The sequence below is a fragment of the Pipistrellus kuhlii genome, unplaced genomic scaffold (assembly GCF_014108245.1).
Source record: "Pipistrellus kuhlii isolate mPipKuh1 unplaced genomic scaffold, mPipKuh1.p scaffold_m20_p_6, whole genome shotgun sequence".
In the NCBI taxonomy this organism is placed as follows: Eukaryota; Metazoa; Chordata; class Mammalia; order Chiroptera; family Vespertilionidae; genus Pipistrellus; species Pipistrellus kuhlii.
In genome coordinates, this window is record NW_023425562.1 from 23,344,533 (window position 1) to 23,372,147 (window position 27,615).

At 58.7% G+C, this 27,615-nt stretch overlaps 1 protein-coding gene across 3 annotated transcripts in view; it reads right to left on the reverse strand.

Annotated features, from left to right (window-relative positions):
• SULF2 (sulfatase 2) overlaps window positions 1–27,615 on the reverse strand; it is an 86,063-nt gene that overhangs the window by 2,586 nt on the left and 55,862 nt on the right. For 2 of the 3 annotated variants that reach the window (XM_045574314.1, XM_036419671.2), the window contains exons 4-20: window positions 20,902–21,053; window positions 20,542–20,711; window positions 15,405–15,555; window positions 13,906–14,081; window positions 11,195–11,323; window positions 9,945–10,001; window positions 9,401–9,527; window positions 8,457–8,655; window positions 4,464–4,692; window positions 4,275–4,371; window positions 3,943–4,037; window positions 2,977–3,036; window positions 2,379–2,548; window positions 1,997–2,139; window positions 902–1,025; window positions 294–327; window positions 21–74 (exon numbers count right to left, since the gene is read on the reverse strand). In XM_045574314.1, coding sequence (XP_045430270.1) covers window positions 21–74; window positions 294–327; window positions 902–1,025; window positions 1,997–2,139; window positions 2,379–2,548; window positions 2,977–3,036; window positions 3,943–4,037; window positions 4,275–4,371; window positions 4,464–4,692; window positions 8,457–8,655; window positions 9,401–9,527; window positions 9,945–10,001; window positions 11,195–11,323; window positions 13,906–14,081; window positions 15,405–15,555; window positions 20,542–20,711; window positions 20,902–21,053 — 2,167 coding nt within the window. The remainder of the gene's footprint in view (window positions 1–20; window positions 75–293; window positions 328–901; window positions 1,026–1,996; window positions 2,140–2,378; window positions 2,549–2,976; window positions 3,037–3,942; window positions 4,038–4,274; window positions 4,372–4,463; window positions 4,693–8,456; window positions 8,656–9,400; window positions 9,528–9,944; window positions 10,002–11,194; window positions 11,324–13,905; window positions 14,082–15,404; window positions 15,556–20,541; window positions 20,712–20,901; window positions 21,054–27,615) is intronic. The other variant, XM_036419672.2, reaches the window with a different exon arrangement.

Below are 27,615 nucleotides of genomic sequence, written 5' to 3' on the forward strand. Positions count from 1 at the left end.
AAACCCATTTCTCAACTCACAGTGATTTGGAAGAAGGTCTCTTCATTTCTGGCCACTTTCGACGCTGAAACTGCCTAAGTTTTCAAGTGTCAAAAGGAGAATGAGTGTTAACCATCACCAAGAAAGAAAGAGTTACTCTCAAAGAACAATACAAAGATGGTCGCTTAGGTGACACCTGACTGGTGGGCGACCCAGGCCCATGGCAGACCGAGAAAGGGCAGTCACAGAGGTTAGACTAAAGGACGGGCCTCCACATGGGACCGTTCTGAGGCTTTAGAAACAAAACTGAATACCTGTATTGCTCATAGCTTCCTCCATCTTTAAGTCCTAAAGGAGACATGAACAAAATAGGAACAGTGAATTTAGAGTAAATATGGAACAAGCAATGACGAACTTTGTAACTTTTTTTTTTTAAACAACGAAGGTGGTTTGTCACAAACTTATGATGTTGACAGTGTTCCCTAGGCAGGCAGAGCAGGCTGACTAGGAGGTGAGCTTTCCTGATGCATCCCTTCAACACTGACCTTGGTCATGGTAGGGGAGGCAGAGAGGGGCACGGACACGTAGGCTACAGAAAGCCAAGGCCATTGAGAAAGGCAGGTGGCGGGAGCTCTGTGTGTGGCTCTTGGCAAGTCTCCTAGAGGGTGTAGTAGTGTGACCAAGTGTGAGGGCTTTGCAGTCAGCCAACCCAGTCACTCCACTTCTCCACTAAGTGAGGACAGCCAGCTGCACCTGAGGGTTGTCATAGGATCAATAACAGCAGCACTTGGTGACTTTTAGCCATGGTGAGAATTCATCAACTCCCGGTGATTCTAGGTTCACTTTTCGGGCCAGAGTGAACCTAAACTCCTTCTGTGGTAACCCTGCCGCCTTACAGGCCCCACCACGGGCACCTACTCACCCAGGTCCATGTTGCGCGTCCGGGGGTTACACTGCTTGTAACCTTTGCAACTCCTCAACTCCATGAGCTGTACGTGTAGCTGATTGAGGACATCCCTGTCCAGTGTATTCACTGCATTCATCAGCTGGTTGGACGGAAGGTGGGTTATCAGCCAGGTGAGCGCAGTCTCCCCCCCTTACACACTCCCCCCCAGGGCACTGGCTTCAGGCAGGCCAGGAGCAGCAGGTGCTACAGGATGGTAACCTTTGCTTCTGCAGGAGCCAGAGTTTGGAACAGTTAGGAATACTTTTTGCCTCAAGCCCCACGAAGGCTCTCTCTTCACGAGGATAAAAACTCACGTGAATAAACCGCCTCTGTGCTTCACACTGAGCTCCTGGAGCCACTGGTTAGGAAACTGCCTCTAAGCAGCCTTCCATCACCGTCCCTGGGGCCCTGCCTCATCTGGGAGCTACCAATGCCTGAGTAACCCGTATGCTCTGCCATGCCCTTCTGTAGATACAGGAATGCCCTACCTAAAGGAGAAAGGCCGGCAGACTATAGAGTGGCCGGCATCTAAAAGTCATTTATTCATGTTAAATATGACTTCAGCCTCCCCTTGAAACAGGTAACCAGCTGGTGCCAAGGCCACACTGCTGAGCGCTGGAGCGCTGAGCTCAGTGGTGACCGTCAGTTGAGGTAAGACATGCTGGTTCCACTCACCAGGCTTTGTGGCTCCTTTTTGCCTTGTGTGTTCTGGGCCACTTAAAGTCATGTTGTGTTCAGATGGTTTGCTACATGGAAGCACCTGGCACGTAGGGAGTGCTGCATGAGTGTTGGCGGCTGTCTCTGCAGGCACCCAACAGAGTCTAGCCTGGCCCTGAGGACCCCTCAGCCCAGGAGCCTCCACAAGCTCCCACACAGCCTGCGTGAAACTCACGGGGAAGAGGCTATAACAAGGTCTAGATTGCAGACGCAGGAAAGTGGAGCCCCAAGTTCTCAGAGGCCTCACAACTCACTCCTGTCTGAGGGACTCGGGTCATTTATCGTTTCCACATGGGGGCCTGACGCCAGCACCTCTGAGCCCCATGCATCTCCTCCAGTGAGGGTTGTCTGTACCTGGTAGGGGTCTGTGTTGAGATCAAAGTACTCGAGGAAGCCGGTTGCAAATTCACAGAAGAGGAAGTTGTGGGTCTCGTTGATGGTCCTCATGCACCAGTATGTGTTGTTGTTGGCGCTGGTGCAGGCACAGAAGGGCCCCACTGCCAAGGGAAGAGAGAGCGTGCCCTGAGTGTGCCTGCAGGAAGAAACCCATTCTGCCCACAGGAATTCCTGTCCAGGACGGTCCCCGGGGCCGGGGCCTGTGGGGAGCACTCGTTGACCCCTGATGTCAGAGAATCTGTTCCCAAAAGACCTTGTAGGGTCTGGCAAGGGGCAAGGCGAGGTCCTGGAGAAGCCCCTCCTGCCCAAGCTGCCTCCTGCGGGCCCCGGGCTTGCTCACGTGTCCAGAGCGGCGCGGTCTGCCAGTGCTGGTTGTCGTGGGTGAAGCAGGTGAGGCCCGGCATGCTGCACGTGTCGTTGTTCTGCAGCCGTTTGAGCAGCTTGCGAAGCTTCTTCTTGCGCTTCTGCTCCCGCAACAGCCACACCTTGTCTTTCTCCTGCAGCCCTTTCCTGTAGGCAAATGGCCACACCTCTCTTGGCCTCCCCACCTTGGAGCCTCGTAGGGACCGTTGACCCTGACCCTCTGTTGCTCTTGCCAGAGAACTGTGAGCACAGCCCTAGGGACCCCCAAGTCCCATGGCAGCACAGAGGTGGGGAGAGCTAGGAGGCAGCTGGACTCGGGCTCACACCAGTTTCTTGGGCCTTATCCCACCCTGCATGGTGGGGTGCAGTACCCACTTCTGCCATGGGGGGGTGATGGTGCCTGGAGACCTCTGTAAGGACTGCCTGAGCTTCCCAGGGAAAGGCCAGGACTACTTGTTCTTGTTTTAGCTTAAGGAAGGGCAGCCTCAGTGTCTCTCTCCCCGGCCTTAAGCCGTTTGTAGAGGGTTGCCTGAGAAGGCACACAGACATCCTTTAAATTGTCAGCTGAGCCTTACCTGAAAGGATGCAGACTGGAGCCTTTGTGCTTGAGACGGCCTTTGTGCTGGGTGTGGTAACTGGAACAGAACCCAAACCCCAGGTTTCAGAAACTGCATACGGAACAGTTCTCCTGGGTGGGTTCACTGTGGTCCCCGGGACCGTCCCTCTTTCTGATGCAGTGACGGGTGTGTGTGTGTGTGTGTGTGTGTGTGTGTGTGTGTGTGTGTGTGTGTGTATGTGTTACTGTCTCGCCTGCCTGCCTGGCTCCTTCCTGCAAGTGTGAGCTGGAAGGCTGCGGTAGGTGTACGTCAGCTTAGGCCGGAAGCTGCGCCTGGTTTGTGTAGCTTCAGCCTCCGCATCACCTGGTGGTTGTCCCCTGTGGCTCCCCCACCTCAGGCTTGGTCAGGGCCAGCCCTAGGGGGATCCTTGTTTTACAATCTCTTCCTGGGACTGGAGCAGAGATGCTACAGTTGGGCTGCCTGGTACTGTAGCCACATGTAGCTATTTCAGTTTAGACAAAACCATAAATTCAGTTTGTAAGTTACATGGTCACATTCAAGTGTGTACACTTGGTTGGTGGCCCCCATGATGGCCAGCAGATACAGCCATTTCCATCATCACAGGAGTGACCTTGGACAGTGCTGCTCCTGAGTGCAGACCCTTAGGCCAGTGGTGCCCTGGGCTGGTAATGTGACCTCCCACAGGGCTGTTCCCGAAGAGCCCCTTTCCTCCTGGGAGCCAGCTTCCCGCAGCAGCAGCCTGCCTGTCGGCAGAGTGTGAATCTGGGCTACGGGCGGGAGGGGTGCGGGGTATGTGTCAGTGCTGATGTGAATGACTGACTTGTTTTTACCCTGAGGGAGCAGGCAGGAAGAGCGGCCTCTGTGTCTCCCCCTGGGCCTTGAGGAGGTAAAAGTAAGGAAAGGAGTGGTCCTACATGACTGCTAGGGGCCTTCCTGCTAGGGGTCCCTCTGATGCCTCCTCACCTGATCTTGTGACAGTCACATTCTTCTGGCCGCTTTTTCTTCAGGTGACCTCGGACTTCCCTCAGGTTCTTAATTTTGTTCTGCAGGGTTTCAATCTGAGGGAGAGGAGGCCGTGAAACTCGGGGTGGGGGTGGGGGTGGGGGTGGGACTGGGTGAGAAAGGGGTGGCCTCTGGCCATTGCCCACATTTGTGGGTGCCGAGGGGGGTCCCTGGCTCTACCTGAAGGAACCAGATTCCCAGCAAAGAAACGGAGTAATTTTCCCGTGTTCTGTGGGGACCTCTCTCCCCCCTGGGCCTGGCTTCACACCGCCCCCCTCCCAGACTCCTGTCACCTCGTGGTCGATGTGCAGCTTGTGGTCTTTCCAGGCCTGCAGGGACTTGTACAGGTCCAGGTCACACTGGACCGTGTCATTCTCGAGGATGTAGCACCTGCGAGAGGGGATCACGTGATGTGTGGCCCCGACGGGGCGAGGAGGGCCCAGCCTGTCCCCTTTTACCCCAGCCTCTGCCTGGATGCTCACCGGTGTGTGACTTTAATGGGGTTGGGAGCTGAAGGGTCCGGGAGGCCTCCAGTGCCGCTGAAGTCCCCGCCGTCCTTGTCTTCCTGGTCCTCGGGGGCCTCTGGCCAGTGCCGCTTGGTGAGATTGCGGGACAGGGATGCCTCATCCAGGCTTATATGGTGCACTTGGCCGTCCACCTCGATGGCCACTGAGCGGATGGAGCGGTTACGGGCGTAGCTGGCCTTGTACTCTGGGCATCAGAGGGGTATGCAGGAGGCAGCTGATCAATTTCTCTCTCCTTTCCCTTCCTCTCTGAAGTCAATTAAAAAATGTATCTAATACACACAAACACACATACATATACAACTCTAAAGGACAATCTGATTTAGAAACAGGCAGAGGGCCCAATAGACATTTTCCTGAAGAAGACATACAGATGGCCAAATAGACACATGAAAATGCTCAGCATCACTGCCCATCAGGGGAATGCAAATCAAAGCCACAATGAAACAGCACCTCGTTCCTGTTAGGATGACTTATTAAATAGTAAGTGTTGGTGAGGATGTGGAGAAAAGAGAGCCCTTGTGCATGATTGGTGTGTATGTAAACTGGTACAGCCACTATGGAAAACAGTATGGAGGTTCCTCAAAGAATTAAATAGAACTACCAGTTAGCCCAGCAACTCAATGTCTCGGTACTTATCCAAAGAAAATGAGAACGCTAATTTGAAGAGGTATATGCGCCGCCATGTTCATTGCAGCATCAAAGTAAACCTTGCCACTTACAACAACGCGAGGGCACTATACTCAGTGAAGTCAGTCAGATAAAGACATACCAAATGATCTTACAACTGAGCTCTAAAGCCACCACAAAACCAAAAACTCAAGCTCATAGGTAACAGAGAACAGACTGGTGTTTGTCAGAGGTTGGAGGATGAAGGCTGGTCAAAAAGTAAACTTGCAGTTATAAAGTCTTAGGGATGTGCTGTATGGTGGCTGAGGTTAACACTGTTATCTATTTGTGAATGGACCTACTTGAACATTTTGTAATATATACAAATATAAAATCATTATGTTGAACAGCTGTCAGTTATAGCGCAATGAAACACAAAAAACAAAACCCACTAATTTGAATTGGAAAAGCAAAAGGCAGGCAGCACATTCTCCTGGACAGAAAAGGGAGCGGCTGGGGGGGTGGGGGTGGGGTGGGGGTGTCACGTGGCTTCTCCAAGTCCCAGCTGAGAGCTAGATGCTGCCTGTACCGGGTGGGCCGTGAGCTGGGACTGAAAGGTGCCTTTTCTAAGCTCTGAGCCAGCGTTCAGGCTCAAGTTGGAGCTCAGCTCTGTAGCTTCAAGTTGCTACACTCAGAGGAAAAGGGTGGTGGACACGCAGGAGTGCAGATTCCAGCTTCTGAAGAGACCCTATGTGCTTGCCGGCTCCAACCATTTTCTGTTTCAAAACGGCACATCCTGGAGTCCAGAACCCTGCTGCCCTAGATGGCGGTTGTTTTTTTAGAGAAGGGCCTGGAGCCAGTCACAGCTCAGGTTTCCACATGACCACCAGGTGGCGCCCAAAGTTCGAGGACTGGGTGGAGGCTGGCGGAAGGGAGGAGGGGATCCCTGCTCCCAAGTGGCCCCAAGGCTTCAGGATCTGGCCTTACTGGCCCCCATCTTGGGACACATGTTGGCACCTTTCATTTTTCAAACTCCTTGAATCAAAGGATCCAGGGCCCAAGTCCAGGAGCGGCATCGCCGCCTCAGTAACGCCTGGGCCGTTGCTGGGCCAGGGCAGTTTTCTCCTTGGCTTCTCCTGAGTTCAGTCTCCCTGAAGCCACAGCTGGCCCCTTGTGCACACAGTACTGAGCGGATCTCCCTAGGGAACAGGTCCTCTGCCTAAGCCATGCACTAGACCTTGGGTTCTCTCTGCCTCTCTGTCTTGCTTTCCCTGAGCCAGCTGCCTTGTATCTTCCCACCCTCCATCTCCAGCCATAAGCCCAGGGGTCCTCAAACTATCTGGCCTTCTGCCTGACGCTGTAAATCAGCCAATCACCGGATCCCAGGACAGTGACACAATTGGGTGTTTGAGACCGAGACCGTTTAGCCTGCAAAGCCTCAAATATTTACTCCCTGGACCTTCCCAGAGGTGGGCCGGCCCGTGTCAATCTTTCCCTGGACTGAAGCCATGCCCCTTGCCCTCCACGTCACCCTCCCGCCTTTGTTTCCAGGGCCCCGGCGATGCCCTCCCTTGGATGTGTCCTGGAGTTGGAGCTCCGAGGCTCTGGAATCTAATGGCTCGGGTGAATCCTGAGCCAATGTGCCACCACGGGCCTGGAGCGGTGTTTTTGCAACAGAACCTGCCTTACCAGGAAGGCTCCCTGGAGGATGACATGTGACAGACAGGCATGGAGCACTGGGCACGTCAAAAACAGGCAGAGGCCACTCTTCCCCTGGCAGCTGAGCTCAGAGTGGGGCCCTGGCCAGCTTGGGTGACAGCCGAGTCTTCCAGCCTCGTCCAGAGGGTGTCTGCTGGCTTTCTAACTGCCTGTCCTCCAGCCCCTGCTGGGGAAGGTGAGAGGCTTAGGCAGCTTCCTCGGGTAGGCTGAGGGCCTTTCCCCACTCCAAAAGCAGTCCATTGTCCTTTGCAGTAACCATGTTCTGTAAAGCCACCGAGAACACTGAACTAGCAAATAGTAAACCACTGCTTCCAGGGGCACCGGGCTGGCTTCCTGTGAACCTCTGGTCACATACATTATTTCAGTCCTCTCCTGAGGGTATTTTCCCACTGATTTTTTATAGATGGAAGGGAGAGGTGGAGGGGAGAGACGGGCAGCCAGCCATTGGTTGCCTTCCACTTGCACCCTGACCCGGGGTTAGGGATCGAATGCAACTGAGGTACATGCTCTTGACCGGGAATTGAACCTGTGAACCTTTGGTCCAAGGGCTGACACCCTAACCACTGAGAAAAACCAGCAGGGCAAATGACACCTTATTAACATAATACTAGAGGCCTGGTGGACAACATTTGTGCACTGGGGGGAGGGGGTCCCCTCAGCCCGGCCCGTGCCCTTTAGCAGTCCGGGAGTCCTCGGGGAATATCCAACAAGCCACAGCCAGCAGAGGCTCCCACCACTGCTGCGCTCACCAGCCATCAGCCCGGCTTGTGGCTGAGCGAGAGGGCACTGACCACCAGGGGGCAGCTCCTGTGTTGAGCATTTGCCCCCTGGTGGTCAGTATGTGTCGTCCCACTGTTTGGTCCATTTGCCTTTTATTATATAGAATGTGCTACAACTCATGCCGGCACGAGCTTGTCTGCCCCACGCACTTTCTCCATGAGGCGTGTCACACCTCCCTGCACTCAAGGACACGCCGGCACCTCGGGGGCTGTTAACCAGCGAGCGCACAGGGACCACACACAGGCGTGGAGAGCATGGTGCCAAACAGACGTTAAGAGGTCCTGTGAAGAGTATGGAGCCGAGGTGGACAGCACCTCTTCCTTCAGCCTCCCTGGGAACGTGCACCCGGAGACTCAGAGTTTCTGCCCGCAAGAATCCGTGAAAGCATCTCAAGTAGTGACTGAGGGGCCACAAATAAGGCTGAGGGGGTCGGCGAAGTTACAAACACGGGTTCCCTGAGCAACGAGGACCGGGCCCACCAGCCTGCCCTGATGGGCTTCCAAGTTCCTTCCAAAGCTCTCCCCTCCTCCCTGTGGCCAGGCTCAGACAGGTCCCCGCTGCTCCCGCCCCTCCCAGCCCACTGATATCCCTGAACACACAAATCTGATCGTGGCTCCTCTGTCTCAGAACCTGAGCTGTGATGTGATGGGCCCTGGCTGGCACCTGCCGCCCCTCCCTCCTCCACATCCCATCCTCACAGCACCCGGCTCTCCCCTTCTATTCCTGCCCGTCCGCACTGGGCCCGGAGGATCCTGGGGGCCCTTGTGAGTGCCCGTGGAATTACTTCAACAAACGAATGGGGCTACGCTCCCCCTCCCCTCGGCCCGGACCGCCCACACTCACTCTTCTTGAAGAGCTTCTTGCGGTGCCCGGCCAGGCCGAGCTGGTCATCCCCGCCCCTGTCGCAGGCGCAGGCCTCGCCCTGGCCCTGCCCGTAGTACTTGGGCACCAGGTTGGACAGGGCTCTGCCGCCGGGCCGCGCCGGGCCCTTACACTTGTGCAGCTTCAGCGTCCCCGTGGTGTCCTCCACGCACTGCCACTTCTGCAAGCACAGCGAGGCCTCAGGCTCCGAGACGGTGACCACTCCCCCCCTGCCCTGGCAGCGACATGGGCCCACAAGGGCTGTGTCCCTGGAGCTAGTTACTCAGGACAGACAGACACGTGTTGACTGCAGAAGCACAGACATGGCACCAGGGGGGGCACTGCAGGACTGTGGCTGGGTGTGAGCCCACCAGGAAGGGCGTTCCTAGAAGGCACAGCCTGTGCGTGATGAGGCAACCACACCGAGGGGGTGGCTGGCCCAGCAGGACCAGCACTGCACTCCCAGCAGGTGGACGGGTGGACAGGGACCCTGGAGGCCCCGGGGCCACGGACAGGGCCCCCCAGCTGGTCTGGGCCCCACACCCACCTCTGGTGCTCTTCCCTGTGCAGTGAAGCCCTGTGCTCTAATGAGCTGTTCTCCATGTGCAGGGACATGCCCCTCCCCTGCCCTGGGCTCGCCTGACCTTTAACCTGGGGCACAGGATTTGACAACAATCCCAGGGGACAAAGGCTCCCTGGCTGTTGCTCGAAGCTCAGAACCACGTGTGGGCTCTTGGCATAAACCCAAGGCCGCACTCTCCCCAGAATGCCAGCTGCAGGAGGGCACTGCTTTCTGTGGATGGCATTCAAGGTTGTTGCCAGGGTGCCTAGAACAAAGCCCGGGGAGCAGGCCTGGTCACCGTTCAGAGGGGCAGCCGTTGGAGGGAAGGCAGGGTCAGGGGCACCAGTCTCCAGCCCCGCCTCACCTGTCCCAGCTGCTCGCACGCGGTCTGGTACTCGGCCCGCTGGCACAGGTCCTGCACGCGCTGGTACTTGGGCAGGAAGTTCTCCTGGGCGTCCGCCTTGTCGCTGTCCCTCTTGTGGAGCAGCTTGCTGTGGGGCAGAGGGCGGGGCGCAGGGCTGGCATCAGCGAGGCCTGCTTACGAGGGCGGTGCCACCGCGAGCGGGCAGGTCCAGCCTGGCCACGTCTCCTGGCCGTCCGGAGACTTAAGAAATGGGGATTTTTACAGGGAACCTCCCAAACGGCCCGCCTTGGCAATAAACGGCCACTGTGCAGGCAGCACCAGACGTGTGGCCTCCAAACACAAACCCCGTGCCCACGGCAGGACAGCGGTGCACTCTGGTGTCCGAGGCTGTGGGCGTGAGCGCCCGGCACCGGGGGAAGGTATGGGGACACCAGCGGTCCCCCGCCCCCCGCCAGCAGCCTTTCCCTCCGCGGCGGCAGGGCCTGCCAGGGAGGCGGCTCCTTGGTCACAGCCACTGGGTGGCGCCTCAGGACCCAGCACTCACCCTCTCTCCACCAGGAAGGAGTCTCGCCAGACCCGCATCTTCTTTTTCAAGTGAAACCTGGGGGAAAGCACACCTCCATCTTCTCATCATGTGGGGCTCACAGACCCCCCCGCCCCTTCTCCCAGAAGCAGGCACGGTGCCCAGAGCTGGCCTTGGTTCCCATCCGGCACAGACCCCAGGGTCCCAGGGAAGACGGGGTGCTCGGGAGTGGGAGAGGCTTTGATGCCCACCCTCCCAGGCGGAAGCTACACCCAGTCACGTGCGCCCGTCTCTGTGCCTCCCGGGAAGTCCAGTGACCCCCTCTCAGCGAGGCTGCCTGTCAGGGTGGCTTGCACTGCGTTCTGGGGGATTCCCTCCTGTGACCCCCGCGGTTGGATTGGGGTAATTTAACTGCACTTCAAGCCGGTCACTCTCCTTTCCGTTTCCCAGATGGGCTCAGGCTGAGGCAGCTTCCAGCCTGCACTGACCCCCAGGGCTCCTCACACCTGCCCAGGCCACACCCATCCCGCTGGGAAGGCCTCAGGTTGGCGGCGGGCGAGGCGCCCCCTGCGGGGCGGCCAATGTGGACGGACTGCTCATCCAGGTTGCAATCGTCCGCTCCCTGGGGCCATGAGCCCAGTGGTCGGTGCCGTTTTGGCCACCAGGTGTCGCTGTTGCCACAGCAGCGGCTACGTGCCCTGCTTTCCTGTCCCCGTCAGGCTCAGCCCACCCGCCCAGGTGCCCACGTTTTGCTCCCCATCCCGGTTCCCTTTCCGCCCCGGACACCTGGGGACATGCCCGTCCCGCCGCCGGCGTTACCAGCATTAAAGGCATGGAGCATGGTGACTGGGAGTGCAGCCTCAGATCGGGGGTCTGAGAGCTGGAGTGGGAGCCAGACCTGCCCGGAGACCTCCGGCAAGGCACGTGGCCTCTCGGTGTCCAATGGGCCAAGGGGCATCTGCACGAAGCCCCCTCACGGCTACAGAGAGCAGAACGACGAAACCCCATGCAAAGCACCGGCACACGCGTGGCCACAGGGGTGCTGCGCGCGTGTCGAACACACAGGCAGGGTCTGCCACGGCCCACATCCCGGATGGGAAGCCGGAACCTTGGGGGACATCCCTCTCTCCCAGCGGGGAAGTGGCCGGGTGGGGGACCCTGGAACCCTAGCTCCTGACTCTGGAGAAGCCCCCCCACCAGACCCACATGGTTTGGCCTCATGTTTGTGCAGGGAGGGGTTCCAGGGAGACCGGCGGCCCTCCCCTCCTCACCGGTTCACGGGCCTCTCCGTGTCCAGCAGCTTCAGGATGGACTTCCCGTCCATGTCCGAGGGGATGTCCAGCCCCGCGATGTCCAGGATGGTGGGGGCCAGGTCGATGTTGAGGACAATGTGGGGGTTCCTGGGGAGGCAGGGAGACCAGACGTGGCCGCCTGAGCAGGGTGGCTGCCTCCCTCGCTCAGAGAGGGGGGCTGGAGGGGCGGAGGGGGCCAGGGACTGCGCCCTGCAGGTGGGAAGCTGGGGCCGTGCCGTTCCTGAACCTCAGCCCTCAGTGCTCCCCTCTGTGGCCTGATTCACCGGAGCCCGCCCCCCCTCACCTCTGTGCCCGACACACACACCAGGCTGGGTTCACAGGCCACACCCGCTGCTTCTTCAGCCAGGAATGCCCTCTCTGTTCCCAACATCCGGATAAAAGGCACCCCCCCGCCCCCCCGCCCCTTAAGAGCCACCCCAGCCGAAACCAGTTTGCTCAGTGGATAGAGCATCGGCCTGCGGATTCAAGGGTCCCAGGTTCGATTCTGGTCAAGGGCATGTACCTTAGTTGCAGGCACATCCCTACTGGGAGGTGTGCAGGAGGCAGCTGATCGATGCTTCTCTCTCATCGATGTTTCTAACTCTCTCTCTACCTTCCTCTCTGTAAAAATATCAATAAAATATATTAAAAAAGCAAACAAACAAACAAAAAAACTACCCCAAACCCGAGGCTTTCCCCTGGACCCTTCTCTGAACCTGAGTCAACACCGCCCCTGTGCTGTCCTGACAGCCCGGCACACTGGCCTCAGGGCCTTTGCTCTTGCCAGAATGTTCCTTCTCCAGGTGCCAGCACGGCTCTTCCCTCCCTCCCTTTGGCTCCGGAAGACCCTGTGACAGGCTCACGTGGCCCCGTGGCCCCCACCCCTCGTGTTCACACCTGTGGCCACGGCAGCAGAATGCGGCAAGGGTGGCTGCTGTCACTCCATGCGTACGTTACGCGCTACGTGACTCTTGCTGGCCACGTCTCCCTCACCTCCTCCTGCAGGAGCAGGCTGCCCCGGAGCCGCCCCGGCAAAGCCCTGGGGAGCAGTCTGGGGGGAAGGTGTGCGAGCTCACGCCCTCCGCCTGCACTTGCACAACCCGTGACCGAGGAAGTGGGACCCACGACAGGCCAGTGACAGTCATCCCCGGGCTCCTGTTCAAACCACTGCTGGGTATCGCCAGCCAGATGGCTGCAAGTCACGGTGACTCTGCCCCCGCACAGACACGCCCGAGAAGGAAGCTGATTCACATAAATTAGGGCCGACAGGTGGGAAAGGAGAGCTTCCTGTGGTGGTGGTGGGACTGCTGGATCCAGCCGTGCCTGAAGCCAGAGCTGGCGTGGACTTCCTGGCTGCTTTAGTTACTGCATTCCTTTGATCTTACTGAGTCTTATCCAGTCTGATGGTCATTGCTGCTTGCAACCAAAGGAGTCCAGGCTGGCAGACACACTGTGTGTCTTCAGCCCCAAACCTGACATTAGTCCCCTCTGTTTTGTCCATATGGGATTGTGGTTTTGGGTCCCGTGAACCAGGTCACAGACTCTGAGGCCAACAAACCCGTAACGCCAGTGCCCACCGAGCCTTAGCAGGCCACGTGCCTCCTATTCACAGGGGGGCTCCGGTCTCTGAGGGTGTATGCGGGGGGGGCGGGGGGGCAGCCAGGAGCAGAGGCTCCTGGTTCAGTTCCCAGCTCCTTCCCCGCCATGTGAGCCCGGGCAATGGAACCTCGGGGCCTCGGTTTCCTGAGGCATAAAAGGGACCAGAACAGCATCTTCCTCCCAGGGTTGCCGTTAGGCTTCAAGGAACACGTGGTGTGAGTGCTTAGCCCTGGGCCTGAGGAATGAGGCTACACAGACACAGCTATTGGTATTACGGCTATGATGACAGATGGGGAGGGAGTGATGTGATGAGGGGGGCAGAGGAAGAAGGACGCGGCTGGCTTGCCTCTGGAAACCATCCCCAGGGGCCCACAGTGACGGGACGTCTCGGCCCCTGCAGGGCGAGGCCCGTCCCCCTCAGGAGGAATCCCGCAGCCAGCGCGGTCAGTGCCGTGGTCCTGTCCAGGCTCCGGGCTCCGATGGAAGGAGGACCCAGTAAGTAACTTAATGGCAATTTATCTGCTTCTCAGAGAGCCACTCGAAGTGGTGTCGTGCTGAGATTCCTGGCCTCCCACCTCTCCCTGCCCAGACACGGCGCTTTCGGCTGGCAGGACGGGCCATCCTGGAGGCTAGCCCGCGGAGAAGGTGGCTGAGGGTCCCGGGGTCCCCGAGAAAGGATGGCAGGGAGGCCAGTTTACCTCTGTGCTGCGGCCTGAGCCGTCCAGCCGATCGTACGACACCCCCATCCTTTCCTCCCCCCCCCCCCCCCATGGCAGGATTCCTCCCGGCAGCCCCAGCCCCAGGGGCTCCCGGCCAGACAGAAAGCAAGGCGGCATCCCCCGTGGGCGGCACGCAGGCCGGCTCCCTGCTGCCCTGGCACCCACAGGTGCCAGTGGCTCTGGCCCTCCTTCCCCACCAGGTGCACCCAGCGCGTCAGCACCCGCCCCAGTGGTATGGGCATTGTTTCCCTCGGCACCGAGGCCGCCCTGCCCGCCGGGAGCCGCCGGCGTGTGGCTGGGCCGCACGGCGGAATCGGCTGCCCGGGGGAGGGCTCCCGGGACCGGGAGCAGTGGGGCGGGCGGGGCACTCACAGCGAGCCGGCCTCCACGTTGGGGCCTCGCACGTAGAACGGGACCCGGATGTCAAACTCGTACGGCATGGACTTGCCCTTCACCAGGCCGAACTGGCCGATGTGGTAGCCGTGGTCGGCGGTGTACACGAGGTAGGTGTTGTCCAGCTCGCCCGTCTCCACCAGCATGTTGTAGATCTGGGACACAGGCGGGCAGGTGAGGGCCCGCCCGCTGTCCCCGGAGCGGGGTCATAGGTCTCAGGCCCCCCCCCCCTTCAGGGCCAGGTCATAGGTCTCAGGCCCCCCCACTTTCAGGGCCAGGTCATAGGTCCCAGCCCCCCCCCCCCCCCCCCCGCCCCCAGCCTTGCCCAGCCGTCACCTTTCGGCAGGCCCCAGGCTGAGCCGCTCACAGCTGCAGCCTCCCCGCCCTCGGTCACTTTCTGACCCCTTACTTTTCTTCACAGGCTCCTCCCCTTCTATCTCAGTGGTCAGCAAACCGCAGCTCGCGAGCCACATGCGGCTCTTTGGCCCCTTGAGTGTTCTGACGCCACTTCTTCAACACAGACTGGCCCAGGCCGAACACTGACTCCTGCGCAGGGGCCACGAAGTTTCACCCGCACGTGGTATTTCGTGGAAGAGCCACACTCAAGGGGCCAAAGAGCCACATGTGGCTCGCGAGCCGCGGTTTGCTGACCCCTGTTCTCTCCCTTCTACTTATTTTTGGATTTAGTGACCCTGCGTGAGAAGGTAAGCTCCAGCTCCATCAGAGCGGGGACTTCTGTTACTGACAAATGCTGCTGAATGAATGGATGGATGGAGTTGGACTGTGGCCATGGCAGGAGTCTGTGATGGTGTGTCCAGCAGCGCTTTCTGTGATGCCACAATGTTCATTTCTGTCCTGTCCACTGGCCACAGGTGACTATCGGGCACCTGACACATGGCTACTGTGACTGAGGGACTGAATTTTAAATCGTACTGGACGTTAATGAAATGTAAGCAGCTGTGGACAAATGGAGTGTGTGCCCTATCGCCACACGGCGGAATGTTAGTCAGCAGTCAAAAGGAAGGAAGCTCCGATAGCGCCACCATGTGGAGGAACACCGAAACAGCATGCCGGTCACAGAGAGCCAAACCCCGTGTGAATCCACTCATAGGAAGTGTCCGGAAGAGGCAAACCCAGACACAGAGCGGACTGCAGGCTGCCAGGACGAAGGGTGAGGGGTGTTAGCAGGGGTGGCTGAGGGCTGGGGGTTTCTTTCCGGGGCAATGAAAATGTCCTAACGTGGACGGCGGTACTGACCATCCACGTGTGCAAATATGTGAAAGCCACTGAACTACACATTCTAATCAGGTGAGCTGTGCCTCAACGAAGCATAGCAGAGTGAGGGCCGGAAGGGCGCTCCCGGCCTGGGGCCGGGCCTTGGTTCTGTCTCCTTCCCCTTCCTCTTCGGCTGCTGACCCTGGGGGAGGGCGAAGGCAGGGAGGGTCACGGGAAGGGGGTGCGGGGGGGAGGCGGCCTACCGTCTCCATGGAGTCGTCCACGGACATGAGGGTCTGCAGGCGCTTCCGCTGGAGCATGTTGGTGAACTCCATGTGGATGGGCTTCATGGGCCCCGTGTAGCGCATGATCCAGTGCTTGTCGGGGTTGGGCGCGTAGTTGTAGCTGGGCGTGCTGGCGGGCAGACACACGCAGGGGTCAGGCGGGGCTGGAGGGGGCGCTGGGCCGGCCCCAACCCTCCCAGGCCATGAGCGGGCGCTTGCCCTGAGCTGTCTGCCGCCCACACACACCTGGGGGAAGTGAACACTGGGGTCAGGGGCTCTGCGAAAGGTGGGCCGGCCTTTCCCCCGAGTGGGGGCGCCACCTGGGAGGCCCAGTGTCAAGCAGTGTGGAGCCACAGACTCAAATCCCTCCCATTCTGGCCGTCGGCACCCACACCCACACACCACGGCCCCGTGACCGTCCGGTGTCAGTCTTCCCTGGACACCTGCCTGGACTCTGCTCATTGCCCCTTTTCAAGCCGGAGAGGGCTCCGTGCGGAGCCTCCGGCCGGCACAGCACCAATCCTCATCCACCAGGACGGCATTCCTTTCCCGTTACCTGGGGTGGGTGGCAGGCGACAGCTGTCACCGTGACCGAATTTCCTTTTGCAATGGGTTTTGGTTCAGAAAGGGAAGCTGATTAAAAAACTAGCGAATAACAGGCATGCGCCTGTGGCCAGCACGGTGAGGACGGTGGCTGGACGCGTGCACTGGGGACAGCCACGCTTTGTGACTCAGTGTCCCCATTATGCCCCCTTCGGTCAGCTCCCCCGTTTACGAGAGGAACGGAGACTCTGAGAAGTCTGGGCCCTGCTGGTGGAACCAGCTTCCTGATGTTGAGGATGAGGCGGTCCAGGGAGGGGATTACCTGGCCAGACAGAGGTAGAGCTCCAGGAGCGGTCAGGTGGGCCTGTTCTCAGACACCCTCCCTGCCCTGCTCCCCGCCCCCAGGCCTGGAGCAAAACTTCAGCCCGACAGGGAGAAGATCTTGGCCAATGTTTTCACTGATAAGGGCTTAATCTCCAACATTGACAGGGAACTCATACAACTTAACAAAAGGAAGATAAACTAAACAATCAAAAAATGGGCAAGGGACCTAAATAGACACTTCCATACAGAAGGCCAGGAGACACGTGACAACATGCTCAAAGTCACTGATTATCCGAGAGATGCAAATCAAAATGACAATGGTACTATCTCACTACCTGTCAGAATGGCTATCATCAACAAATCAACAAACAAGTGCTGGTGAGGATGCGGAGAAAAAGGAACCCTCGTGCACTGCTGGTGGGAATGCAGACTGGTGCAGCCACTGTGGAGAACAGTATGGAATTTCCTCAAAAAATTAAAAATGAAACTCCCATTTGACCATGTAATCCCACTTCTAGGAATATATCCCAAGAAACCAGAAACACCAATCAGAAAGAATATATGCACCCCTATGTTCACAGCAGCACAATTACCAATAGCTAAGATCTGGAAACAGCCTAAATGCCTATCAGCAGATGAATGGATTAAAAAAATTGTGGCTTTTAATCCACAATGGAATACTACGCTGCTGTAAAAAAATAAGGAATTATTACCATTGTAACAGCATGGATGGAACTGGAGGGCATTATGCTAAGCAAAATAAACCAGTCAGAGAAAGATAAATACCACATGATCTCACTCATTTGTGGAACACAATGAATATAAACTGATGAACAAAAACATCCAGAGACATAGAAGCATCCATCAGACCGTCAAACCTCAGAGAGAGGGGAGGGGAGAGTGGGGGTAAGGGGGAGAGATCAGCCAAAGGACTTGTAAGCCTAACCAATGGACACAGACACCGGGGTGGGGGTGGGGTGAGGAGGGGGAGGGCATGAGGAGGGAAGGTGGGGTGGGGGGGCAATGGGGAGATAAGGACACATATATAATACCTTAATCAATAAAAAACAACAAGGGAATACATACAATATTCAAACTTTAAAATATATATTCATCAAGCATGTACCGGAGAAGAGATAGATGATAGATGGCCTCTTTAAAACAAATTTATGTGCAAAGATTCAAAATAAAGAATTAGAAGCAACTCAAAAAAAAAAAAAATTCCCACCAGGGATTAGGCAGCACAGACACCAGGGTCTATGCAGTCCGGGGCCTCGGAAGTTTGCAGATGATTCTAGTAACATATTACTCTGTCCCAGACCAAGGCCTGCCCCCCACGCCCCATCATCTCTCCCTAGGATCTGAGTTACTGAAAGCCCCACCCACACATGGTACTCCGGGGGGAGGGGGCGTTGGGAGAAGTGCTCTAGGTAAACCCACTCACAGCGGGTGTTCTCCCAGCTCATGCCCCTCCCCAGGCAAAGCTTCCCACGAAGGTTGAGTTCCCAGGCCGTGAAGACAAAAAGGCTTTTCAAAATGGCAATTAAGGGGCAAAGGGTTGCTGGGGAGTGGAGTGGGGGGAGGCGAACAGGTCTGGTCTGAAAAAGCTCCCTTCCTGCAGGCCACAGCGCACAGATGGACGGGCGCCTCCTGCACATCAGTGCGGGCTGGGCCAGGGGACTGCCTGGCCGTGTGGAACCGGTTGCTATGCAGAGCGGGTGAGTCACAGGCTCGGGTCCCGCTGGACTTCGCTTCCAGCCCCGGGCGGTCTCCTGCCTTAAATCCATCCGGGCCCAGGCCCCTTTGATGAGGAGCTTGCCTCGCCCCTGCGGGCTAGCCCGGGGCCTGACCCGCGTGTAGAACATTCCCGGGAACAAGCTCCCGCCACCCTCCGAGGAGCTGGAGGAGGGCGGCCGCTGCACAGAGCCTCTCAGAGCTGCTGGGCGTGTGGGAACCCGGTCCGCAGGCCCCGGGGGCCGCATTCCGGGAGGCAGTTTTGAGCAATCACCCCTCCCCCCTGCCTGAATCTATCAGGCCGGTGTCTGTCCTGGAGACCAGCGAGGGGCGTTTGTCAGGAGTCTGTGGAGGTTGAATCCAAAGCCTGTTCTCTGAAGCAGAGGCTGCACAGCCCAGGCCGGCTGGCCGGCAGAGGCCAGGCTCCCTCAGAGAGCCAGCAGCTGCAGGGAGCTGCCCCCTCGCCTCCTGCAGAATACCAGGAATGCCTGGGCATGCAGAGCTGGGCGTCCGGGAGGAGCCCCCAGGCTGGGGCGGTGGGAGGGTGACCGCCCTGCAGCCCCGCCCCGCAGGCTGGGAGCCGGCCTGGCCTCCATGGGTTAGAAAAGGGAGCCGTGAACCCACAACCGGAGGCCACACCTGAAACACAGCTCTGGGGCGGGCATCCGTGTGCGTGCACCTGTGTGCACGAGTGCATTTATGTACGCGCAAGCCTGACGGTGGCGTCTCCTTGTCTCTGCATGTTTGTGTGTGTGAGTCTGCTGGTATCTGTCTTTGTGTCCCTGTGCGGATCTTTAAGCGTGTGTCTCTGTGTCTACATCTGTGTCTGAATCTGATGCGTCTGTGCTCGTCTGTGTGTTTGTGTATGTGTCTGTGTGCACAGGTTTGTGCGTGCACCTGTATCTTTGTATGTGTATTTGTGTCTGGCCTGTGTGTATCCGTGTTTGTGTGCTCATGCTTGTGCATGTGCTGTGTTTGTGTGTGCACATCAGTTGGTACCTCTGCGGGTGTGCTTGGGAGGGAAGGAGGACAACATGGCAGCAAGAGCGCTTCTCAGCCCCCGGGCCGGGCCCAGGCCCAGGCCCAGGCCCAGGCTCACCGGGGAGTCTGCGGCGCCTCCCAGTGGGAAGATCTGGAACACCAACCTGCAGGGCTCCATCCCCCTACCGCCCGGTCCAGCTGCAGAGCGTTCTGGCTTTGTCTTAGGAATGATGACACCCCAGAGAGAGGAGAGCCTTCCAAACACACCCCTAATAAGGCGAGGGGCTCTCTGGGTAAGTCATAGCGGGCGCCGCTCATGTCCAATTTCTGTGATTTTCATTTCAAAGGGAAAATAAATGAGCAGCCAATGTCAAACCATCTCCTCAGCACCAGGGCTGCCGGGGGCGGGAAGGGAGCCGCCAGCACCTTCTAACGGAGAAGCCACAGACGCAGAGCAGACCCTCCCTCCCCATGGACCCTCCCTCTCCACAGCCTCTCCACGGCCTCTCCCCGAGGGGGCCTGAGCCGGCCGAGTGCCCCTCCGGCCAAGGGGAGCGGTGCATGGGGAGGGTGGAGTGTGCTGGGGGGCAGTGCTGCCCTCTAGGGGTGAGGGCAGCTCATCCCCTACCAAATCCTCCTCCCAGAGCCCAGGGGACAGAGGTTCCCACACCCCTGGTGGCCTCTGGATGCTGCGGGAAATCAGCTAAGAGGGGCCGAGGGGAGCCACGCATCCCGAGTGCAGGGCACACGAAGCAGCAGCGTGCCCTGCCCGTGCCGCCCCGTGTCCCAGCGAGGGCTGCTGCGTGTCTCCGCCGAGCGGAGGTGGCTGAGGCCGGAGAGCAGAACCTCCCGGGAGGACGGCTGCGGCCTGTGGCAGTGACGGTGCCACCAGGGATTAGGCCATGAGATGTCGACGTCCACCTTGGCCGCCCGCCCCCCTCCCCGCCCCCCTCTCCCTGTCGCCACGGTCTCTCCGTGAGAGGCCGTCGGTTGGGGAGCCGCCACGGGGGTGACCGGGCGGCCTCCGGTGCTGCAGCCCCCTCATCGGCACGAGTGGAGCCCGAGCCAGCGCCTCCCCAAGGCCAGTCCCGTCCCCTGGCTCCCAGACGGGGCGGCACACCGGCCGGAGGGCCGGGGGTCAGGGGAGTCTGCGGACGGACACAGCCCGGCTCCTGGGGCGGTGCAGTGACTCGGTGCGGCCAAGGCTCAGCGTCGAGCCCGCCGCGGGGCCGATGCCAGTGAAGGCCGCGGAGACACTGCAGGTCCCGCCACGCTGCGGACCCTCCCTCCCCCACAGGAGGCTCTGCAGGGAGAGGGTCACAACGGAAACCCGTTCCGCCGAAGTGCGGCCCTCGCCACAGACCGGCCCGCGGGAGGATGCGGGTCCCATGCGGACAGCCCGCCCCCTGGGACGTGAGTCCCTCTCTCCCCGCAGAGAACGGTTCCCGGGGCGTCAGCTCAGCCCGTCTCTGCGGCTCAGACCGTGACCCTCCCTCCCGCCTCCCCCTCCCGGCCCCGTGGCCGGGCTGCTCACATGTGCTGGGACGCGTTGGGGAAGAGGCGCGAGTACTGGGGGGCCGAGTCCTCGGGGCCGTGGGGGGCGGCGTGGCTGATGACCATGAGGACGGGCCGGTGCGGGTACATCTTCTTGGACGTGCGGAAGAAGCTCACGCTGTCGTTGGTGATGAGGTCGGTCAGGTAGTCCTGGCGGAGGGAGACACGGGGGGGACGGTGAGGAGGCAGGACACGGCAGAGCCGAACCGGCCGGCCCTGCCCCGGGGGCTGACCGGCTCGGGAGCAGACAGACAGGCAGTCTGTCAGCAGAGCCAGCAGAGTTTCCGTCCTGGAGGCGCAGGCAGGACGGCGCGGGGGCTGCAGAGGCGGCGGCGCTTACCCTGGAGTAGTCAGAGCCGTGCTTCTCCTTCATCCCGTTCCGGCACAGCGTGTAGTTGTAGAAGCGGGAGTTCTTGAGGAGGCCGACCCACTCCTTCCAGCCGGGCGGCACGTAGGAGCCGTTGTACTCGTTCAGGTACTTCCCGAAGAAAGCTGGAGGGGGAGGGACCGGGAGGACAGTGAGGGCGCGAGCAGAGCCTCCCGAGGCAGCCCGCTGCCTGCGCTCCAGGCCCAACACGCCCGCCCGTCCGAAGCCGGGCCCGCAGGGAGCCAGCCGGGTCTGAGCCCCCGTCTGAGCGTTTTCACCAAACAGGATATACAGGACAACAGGGAAAGCCGATTGTTCTGAAATAGTTACCGACCTATTAAAGCATTTTACCATAGAATCAAAGGTGTCTTTAAAAACGATTATTAATGAAGGCAGGAGCAGCAAGACACCGCAGAGAGGGATGATTCCAGAGTAGTGATGGATGGACAGCGTTAGCGTAGCGTTAGCGTAGCTAAGGCGAAGACATGGACAACGGCAAGTGCTGGCGGGGAAGCAGAGCATCGGGAAGGTGCATGTACTGCCGGCCGGTGCGTACGCTGGTCCCTCCGCCGGGAAGACGGTGTGGCAGCGTTGGCTAGCCTTGGACATACTTATACAGCCTGCAGCTCGAGTCCCGGACATTCACCCAACAGAACTGCACTCATTCACCCGATCGCCCGAAGTCGTGAGCAGCAGCAGCCACCACGGCCCTCAGGAAGAAGCCAGTGCCCTCCAGCCCAGCCTGCGTCAGATTCATCCCTCCAAGTGCCGCTTTGGCTCCCGTTTGCTGACTCCTGGGTTTTACTTCCAACGGGTTCAGAACTTCAACAAGGAAGGAGGTAAGCTTTAGTCAGACCCCTCACAGAGCCCTGCTGCTTTCTGTTCACGGTGGTGACGTAAACACTCGCCTTTGCGATAAAGGAGGTAAAAAGAATGAAACGGCTGAGAGAAAAACACTAAGTGGGCGGCAGAGGCTGTGTGCCCAGGCATGGTAAAGACCAGTCTGTCCATGTAACAGCGATTCACCAAACACCTGGGGAATGCCAGGAGCCGTCCGAGGCCCAGAGACACAGCAGTGGGTGAGCCCAACAGGATCCCTGCCCTCCCCGGGACTGACGGCTAAGCAGAGGCGGTGACAAATAAAGCTGGTGCTGCTGGTGAGAATGACGATGAAGCATACAGCCCGGCCGGGGTGGCCCAGTTATGATCCAGGAGGTCATGGTTCAAGTCCCCGTCAGGGCACCTGCCCGGATGGCGGGATCAATCGCCGGGGGGGGGGGGGGGGGGGGGGGATGTGCAGGAGGCAGCTGATCCATGATTCCCTCTCATCATTGATGTTTTTCTCTCTCTCCCTCTCCCTTCCTCTCGGAAGGGAGTAACAATGCGTTAAAAATAAAATAAAGGATGATGACGTGACAGAGTGGCAGAGGCGGAGATGGGCCCCTGGAGGCACCGTTGGGCCAGGTGGTCAGGGGAGGCCTCTGGGAGGGAGGATGAGCGTGAGTCAGAGCAAATACAGGAATACAAGGAAAACTGCTCCCAGCAGAGGCAACGGCGAGTGCAAAGGTCCTGAGGCAGGGGAAGCGTGGGGCATGGGAAGAACCCCAGGAGGCCAGGAGGGAGGGAGGAGATGACATTGGTGGGGGCCCGGTGGGGCAGGGCCCTGGACTCCACCTGAGGAGAAGCCACAGGAAGCACGATGGGGACACTTAAAGCGGAGCACATGTCCTCCGAAATGTTACACGCCGGACTGGGCACTCCGTGTCCACCCTCCTGGGAACAGGCCGCGGCTTTTGGTGTGTTCCGGAAGGAACGCGGGGCCATGAGAATGGGAGCAGCACAGAACCTCCCTGTGGTGCACACAGCCCCGGAGACAGGGCTTGCCGAGCTCTCCCCCAGACTCCCACGTCCCTGGCTCGGGACCTCCTGAACACGCTTCCCTTCCTGGCCCGGCGGGTGAGATAACGCTTTCTCGGGGGCGGGGAGCAGGTGCCTTTGGAAGCCTACCCCGGCCCATTATCGTCCAATGCCACGGGTGTCAAAGCTGCTTCCTCTGCGAGAATCTCCTCTTTCACATGCCTCCCCTCTCTCCAGCCCTCAGCCCTGAAAAAGCCCAGGCAGAGTCTATTATTCAGGCCCCACCAGGCCCTGGAAAACGGGGCTTCAGTCGCAAGCTTTTAGTGCCAAATTAGATTTTGTTCTCATTTGATTAGATTTCCCCAAGGCAGCTTTTAAAACGGTTATTCTGGCACCAGATGAGGTGGGACAAGCAAATCAGCATGGGCCCCGGGGCTGCGGGCGGGGACACGGAGCCAGGAGAGGGAGCGGGAGTGAGAACCACGCGGAAGAATACAGCCTGTGTCCTGGCTGATGTCACCGAGCTTTCCCGGCGAGGTCGGTGCGAAGGGAGAGCGAGCTGGGGGCTGGCGTGGGGGGCGGAGCAATTGGCAGGCGGGTTCGGAGAGGCCACTGACGGTGTGCTGGCTGCCGGCTGCCCCTGGGAAGCAGGGCTGGCATCGAGGGAAAAGACGGAGGGAGCAGGTACCGGGGTGCCAGGCAGTGGGGGGCATATATACCGGCTGTGGAGTCTGATTTAGCCTGCCTGGTCCTCACGGGGATCCTCTGGGAACCATCACTTCACACACAGGCGCTGACCTGAATTCAGCAGACCAGTCAGAGCACCGCATTCCCCGGGCTCCTGCCATTGGCTCACGCACAGGCACGTGACCCAAGGGCGGCCAATGAGGCTCAGCCCCGGACTTTTAAGGAGCTGCTGGCAGAGAGACATCTCTTCACAGGGCCTACGGCCGTTTGGGGTCAGCTTGCCACTAAGAGGGCGTTTGAAGCTACATGGAAGACAGCGCAGAGGTGAGAGCTGGAGAGAGAGAGAGAGGAGAGAGAGAGAGAGAGGAGAGAGAGAGAGGGAGGGAGAGAGGGAGAGAGAGAGAGAGGAGAGACGAGAGAGAGAGAGAGAGAGAGAGAGAGAGAGAGAGAGAGAGAGGGAGAGAGAGAAGAGAGGGAGAGGAGAGAAAGAGGGAGGGAGGAGGGATGTAGAGGGAGAGAGTGAGAGGTAGAGTGGGGGGATGAGAGGTGGGGTAGCAGGGGGAGAGGGAGAGTGAGAGGTGGCGCAGGAGAAGGAGGGGGGTGATGGGGGGTGATTCGGTTATGCTGGACGCCGGCGCAGATATTTAGCGGCGGTACGAGCGCGCGCCGTATCGCGATCGCTCGCGCTCTCCGTAGCGCTCTCAACTCTTCCGTGGCCGGGCTTAGGGGGTCTCCCCCGTTCGAAGTACATGCCACCCCAGCAGCATATGGCGATGTCGACAGGAAGAAGAGCAGCCACTGCAGGCCGCCCTCATGCTGCAGGTCCCGATGTGCACACCTCAGGGGGCACAGTTCCGTTCGAGACCAGCTCCCCACCGCACGGTTCCCACGTGGCGACCACAGTATGTTCACGGTAATGACATGAGGTACAAACTTCGCACCTGGCTCTGCCCGCTGCAGAGCGAGGTGTACGTAACATGGGCATTGCGATCAGCGGCCGATGGTGGCGCTTTCTGCACAGCCAGACGGTCATGGCGCACACGTGCTGCTCAGTTCCTGCCAGGCACATGCCCTTGACCGGAATCGAACCTGGGACCCCTCAGTCTCCATCCACTGAGGGGATATTAACCCCTGAATCCTTTCGCAAGACTCTCCTGGCCCTGCAGGCCTGTGCCAGGAGCTCTTGGTTGGAAAGCTGCGAGCTGCGTCCCTCCAGGCCACTGCACTTCCATCTGTCTGAGTTACGTGCTGCGGGGGAGCCGTTCGGAGTCGGAGGGGAGAGGCAGGCCCCGCTGCTCTCCCCCAGCCCTGCCTCTAACGGACTTCGCCTCACAGTGAGCGCATGTGTGGTTGGTGAGAGCCGTGTCTCGCTGCGGCCGGGGGCTGCGGAGGCAGGCAGACAGACCGAGGATGGTGTTGGAGATGGGAGGAGAAGAGGGAAGTGAGGGTTTTGGCACTGGACTCCAACAGGAATGCCAGGCTCATTTCTCGGTGCTGGTGAGCAGGCTGGGCCAGCGTGGGGGATGCTGTGTTTGGCACCTGCGGGCAGCAGTGCCCCTTCCCCTGGGGAGCAGAGGTGAAGCGGGAGAGCGGGCCGACAGCCTGTCTGAAGCCAGACGGTCTGGGTTTGAACCCTGGTCGGCCACCTCCTACCCAGGGGACCCCAGGCAAAGGCCCTCACCCCTCTGAGCCCCGGAGGGCAACATGACAGCAAGCCACTGCCTGCTGTGACGCAAAGCGGAGGAACCACCGTGAAGGAGGGCCTGGCACAGCCCAACGGGGCCGGCAGCACCCAGTGCCTCCCCGGGAGCCGCCTCTCCCCCGGGACCATCTGGGAGGAACTGTGAACGCAGCTGTTTGAAGAACATTGGCGTCTCTCAGCGCACACTCCTCCCACGCTCCTCCACCCACATCCTGCACAGAGATAATCGATAAATAACCAAGAGCCGAGATATTCCAGAGCTGGCTGGTTGAATCATGCTATATTTCACGATTTCTACTTACATATAAATACTGCATTAAATACTTACTCATTTTTTGTTTTGGCAATTTCCCCCATATTTTGGAGCTAATATACCAATATATACACTTGCATAAATATACAGATACACAAACACTTTCTTTTAGGTAATTTCTTAAAAAAAAGAAAAAAAAAAGTACACCCACTGCACCCCCGTTTCCTCCCAAATACAAAGGTCCTGACTGCCAATCAAAGTGCTCTTTTCCATCCACAGCGTGTGTGTGACTGAGCTCAGCCAATCAGACTCTACCCTGGGTCTTTGGATCCTGACTAGGAAACTCACAGGTGGAAAGGGGTTGGAGTTTCGGAAGAGCCCCTCATGTGACAGCTGCTCAAAAGCTGGAACCCTCAGATCTGGTGGTTGAAAATGGTGATTTCCACACGCGTGACTGTTTCCAGTGTCCTCTGGGCTGTTACACACAGAGTGTTCCTCTCCAGCTCCGTTTGCCTGGAGCCCAATCGGCATGTGACCCCGGTCTCTGGAGCGGTCCCTGTGAGCCTGCTTCTCCTAGCCTTCCGGGGGACGTGATGGGCTCGGCCACATCGCCTCCCTCCTCACGCCCACGGATGAGGGGTCATAGCAGCTCCATCCTCAGAACAGACTCAGGCTGAGCACTTGGCACCTCTCACCGCGGCCAGCCCGGTCCACGCCACCACTTTCTCCCGCCTGAACCCTGCAGGAGCATCGTCCCCGTCCTCCTGCCCTCCACCGTCCAGAAAGATCTCGTTAAATCCCGAGCCACGGCGCTGCTCAGACGCTTTTGGCGGCTCCGCATCACACTTGAGCTTAAACACGAGTCCTTGTGGCAGCCTGCCAGGTCCCAGATGACCCACCTTCTGCCTCTGACCCAGGCGCGCTCCCCTGTTTTTTTTTAAATATATATGTTATTGATTTTTTTACAGAGAGGAAGAGAGAGGGATAGAGAGTTAAAAACACTGATGAGAGAGAATCATCGATCAGCTGCCTCTTGCACACCCCCAACTGGGGGTGTGCCCGGAACCAAGGTACATGCCCTTGACCGGAATGGAACCTGCACCTTTCAGTCTGCAGGCGGACGCTCTATCCACTGAGCCGAACTGGTGAGGGCTATTTACTTTTTTTAAAGAAAAGCTTGGAATATGTATTTTTTTGGGTGACATTTCCAGATTTTAAAAAACGCCTTGTACCCCAAAGGGAATATTATTGAGCTGAGGGCTGGACTCAGGCTGTCGGCTGCCATTTTGCAAGACCCAAACTTGGTCCCGGGTGGTACAGGGTAGCAGCCAGCCCGGTCCAGGCCTGGTTTCAACCCGGGCCCCGCTGCCAGTGGAAGCACCCGCGGGGTGAGACCTTCACCCTCTGTCAGCGGGCTTTCGGGGCACCTGGCTTGGGCAGAAGAGAACAGTCCGCTAACTTTCTGGGGGCGGAGCCGAGGTCTCCGGAGGAACCAGTGATAAATGGGGAGGAAGTGCTTTTGCAAACTCTAGAACACCATAAATATTGGATGTGAAATGCCACAGGGCTGAAGTCTTTGTTTTTTGGCAGACAAACGGGCTGAGGAAGCAAGGCCGGGAAGAAATGCATTAAATAAACCCAGAGCCCCAGAGCGCCGAGGGCGGGGGCGCCTCTTACACTCTGTAACGGGATCCTTTTAACTTTGGGCCGCTCGCAAGGTTACCGCGTGAATCTCTTTCTCCCGAAAAGACAGCGAATGCAAATGGCTGCACAAAGTGATAAATCAATGCTATGGAAAGTTCTGGATAACAGAGAAGGGATCTTGCTGAATAGAGAGAGAGAGAGAGAGAGAGAGACCTGTGGGGAAGCACACGAGAAGGTGGGGGCTGGGAGGAATGCCCTCCTCGCCCTTGCCCTCTGAGGAGGGAGCTTGGTTTGGGTTTCTGCAGCAGACATCTGTTTTCCTTTCTGGCTCGGCATCCACTCTCCTGTCTTTTGGAAACTGCCACCTGAGGGAACCAACTTTTCTCCTCTCTCAGTCCTACCTGCTCAGGTGAGCTTGTTTCTGTCTCCCAGATACGAGGTGAGATCTGGGCCTGACCAATCAGGATGCTCCATCTCCCCTGGCTTGTGGGAATGGAGGGACACATGACCCTGGTGAACCAATGAAAGCCTCCCCTGAGACTTT